The 3,007-nt window shown below is 51.7% G+C and overlaps 1 protein-coding gene and 1 pseudogene across 1 annotated transcript; both read right to left on the bottom strand.

Moving 5' to 3' along the window:
* Positions 1 to 575: 575 nt before the first annotated feature.
* LOC116968400 lies at positions 576 to 1,111 on the bottom strand (annotated as a pseudogene).
* A 726-nt stretch (positions 1,112 to 1,837) lies between these two features.
* Positions 1,838 to 2,499, bottom strand: LOC116968531 (histone H3-like). Its single transcript, XM_033015297.1, has one exon. It carries the CDS (start codon positions 2,298 to 2,300, stop codon positions 1,890 to 1,892), a length of 411 nt encoding a protein of 136 aa, XP_032871188.1. The 5' UTR covers positions 2,301 to 2,499; the 3' UTR covers positions 1,838 to 1,889.
* Positions 2,500 to 3,007: the final 508 nt, after the last annotated feature.

Raw genomic sequence — 3,007 nt, 5'->3', positions numbered from 1 at the left:
GGAACGCCGTCGCCGCTCCGAGACGGCCCGCCCCAGCATCAGCTCCGGGCAACCGCCCCAGCTCCGGGTTCCGCCGCCCCAGCTCCGGGTCCCGCATTAGGTCATGAAGAGAGGCGTTGCTACATGGAGTCACAGATTCGTGTCGGCGAAATGTCGCCTATTCCTTCCCTCCACAAATGCTGTTTGACCCATTAAGTTATTTCCAGTAATTGGAGTCGTCACACAAATGAAAGTAGATTAAATTTTCTCTCTGCGGATTGATAAATGTCCCCTCATTCGACCTTTCTGAAATTCCCCAGCTCCCCACTCACTGCACCCCGTTGGGAGAGAGCTCCGTGTATCTGACGGAGAGAATGCGGACTGTGTAGAAACCCGGATAGAAGCGGCGCGCTTTGTGTGGGGAAGATGTTGGCTTTATTCATGGCAACTGGAGGGACGTAACGTGGAATGTGAGTTAGTCCGGGTGTTTCATACGACAGCGGATAAACAGAAAGGAAATACCCCGCGCCCACCCCAGCCGGTATTCAGCCCTTCGACAGACACGGTGGGTGACTCTGAAAAGAGCCGTTGGGTCGTTAGATTGACGTTTCGCTGATTTGTTTGCTCTTACTGCCAGAGGTTGCGCTGCTTTTCTTGGGCCTGGATATTAGGCAGCACCAAAGATCATAGCAACACCCGCCTTGAGCAATGGTCACGTCTCCCAGCTGCTTGTGGAGCTCCTCGTCGTTGCGGACGGCCAGCTGCAGATGTCTGCGGATGCTGCGGGTCTTCTTGTTGTCCCGGGCCGCGTTCCTGGCCAGCTGGACGGTTTCAGCCGTCAAATATTCGAGCAGAGCAGCCAGATAGACCGTTGCCTTTTCTCTAGGAGCCTGTGAACACGGCCCACCGGGAATTGCAGTCCAGCTCGGGACGAGCGTGACTTAGGCTTGGTCTTGGCTCTGCCTCCGGTTTTCCCTCGTCCAGTCAATTTCCACAAACTGCTGCGGTAAGAGAATGTGGAAATGAAAGATCCTATAGGATCTTTGGTGGAAATTCTCCTGCACTGGCCCTGCTTGTAGCTTCTAGAGAGGAATGTGGTGGGGCGCTTACTATTGGTGGCGCAGCGCTTCATCTCATTGGTAATATGAAATAGGCCAATCGTAGAGGTGCCTCGTTCTCCAATGACCAGACGCCCATAGGAAAACAACCGTCGCTCCACAAAAGAACTGACATTTGAAAAGCCCGCCCAAAAATAACATATATTTTCATCAATACCTTAGACTTTAAGAAACTAATTACACATTTATGTATGATAATGGTTCCCCGCATCCAGTTATTCTATGCTGACCCACCTACAAAACACACCGAGTGTGAATTAGTTTCATGGTGAGAGACTCTTAGGAATGAATTCTTACTATTTTAAACCGCTATCCTATGCGAACATGATCGCTCTTTACATAAACGACATTTTGACGGTAGACAAAAATGCTGGAGAAACTCAGCGGGTGAGGCAGCATCTAAGGAGCGAATACAACTATTTTCGGATCAACTATTGACGATCAATTGTCTAATAACTCTCGGAGCCGTCGCAGCAATGTTTCTCGAATAGAAACCGGGACTCACACGTTCAAAACTACAGATTGCAGTCAATAAAAGTCACTTCACAACTAAAACAGCAGCAGCAACAAACACACAAACATCTTGTTTACGTTAATTCAATCGAAACCAGTTACACTTGACTAACTGAAGTCAGACTCCACTCAGCAGCAGTCTCTCGGCATTAATTCAGATAAAACCCCGCAGAAAGAAGAGAACATTGATGTAAAAGGACATTAGAAAGCCCCAGCTCTTTCTTCTGCCGGATTAGTGGCTCTTAAAAGAGCCGTTTGTTGTTGGTGGAGAGGTGGAGTTTAGGCGCGCTCCCCGCGGATGCGGCGGGCCAGCTGGATGTCTTTGGGCATGATGGTGACTCGCTTGGCGTGGATTGCGCACAGGTTGGTGTCCTCAAAGAGCCCCACCAGGTAAGCCTCGCTGGCCTCCTGCAGGGCCATGACGGCCGAGCCCTGGAAGCGCAGGTCTGTCTTGAAGTCCTGAGCGATCTCCCGCACCAGGCGCTGGAAGGGCAGTTTGCGGATGAGCAACTCGGTGGATTTCTGGTAGCGCCGGATCTCCCTCAGAGCCACGGTGCCGGGCCTGTAGCGATGAGGCTTCTTCACTCCGCCCGTGGCTGGAGCGCTCTTCCGCGCCGCTTTGGTCGCCAGCTGTTTGCGAGGAGCTTTCCCTCCGGTCGATTTACGTGCTGTCTGCTTGGTCCTGGCCATTCTCCTTCAACAGTGGGAGCACAGTGTGAAATACAGGGACTGAATGACGGAGCCGGCTCTGGGACCCCCTTTTAAAGCGTTGGTGAAGGGCCGGCCCACAGCCTCTGAATGGATGGAGCAGAGATGTCACTCACGGTGTCCCATCCCTGCGAGTGGCTGCAGGTTTGTCAGCACCAGGCGGCTGTTTCAGAAGGTCTGAGGCGAGAGTGGGGAGAGAGGGGGGAGGGGGAGGGGGAGGGAGGGTGGAGGCGATACCAAGTTGATACCGGGATTTGTGACCTGCGGGTGGAGTGGGGGAAGCTCAGCCAACCAGAGAGCACACACTCTATGAGTGTTATTGGTTGAGGATACATTTTCAAATTGCCCGCCAATTTCGAGCAGCCGGTAAACGAGGCCAGTCTTTTGTCTTATAATTCTGAATTCATTCAGGTTCTGTCAACTTGACATCAAATTCACTTCAACTTCTCCCTTAAATAATTGACCGAATATGCGGCGCGGATTTACAGACCGGATCCCGGTGCAGAGGGAATTTGTCTCTGCCCGTGACTGGAAATAAACGACTGTTACCCGGGGAACGGTTTGGAGTCGACCCTCCTGTTGTTGCATTAATCACGAGGTACATAGGTAAAAGGGTAGCTGACATCGCCCTGTGTATGATCCTTTACTGTCGGCTGTCGATATTCTTTGCATCTCTAATGAACAAGCTA

Source organism: Amblyraja radiata, chromosome 45 (assembly GCF_010909765.2).
Source record: "Amblyraja radiata isolate CabotCenter1 chromosome 45, sAmbRad1.1.pri, whole genome shotgun sequence".
Taxonomy (NCBI): domain Eukaryota; kingdom Metazoa; phylum Chordata; class Chondrichthyes; order Rajiformes; family Rajidae; genus Amblyraja; species Amblyraja radiata.
The sequence above is the reverse complement of the archived record's forward strand: the minus strand, read 5'-3'. Positions and strand labels throughout refer to the sequence as shown.

Coding starts and splice junctions, on each gene's coding strand:
- LOC116968531 (XM_033015297.1), bottom strand. CDS start 2,300: ATGGCCAGGACCAAGCAGACAGCACGTAAATCGACCGGAGGGAAAGCT.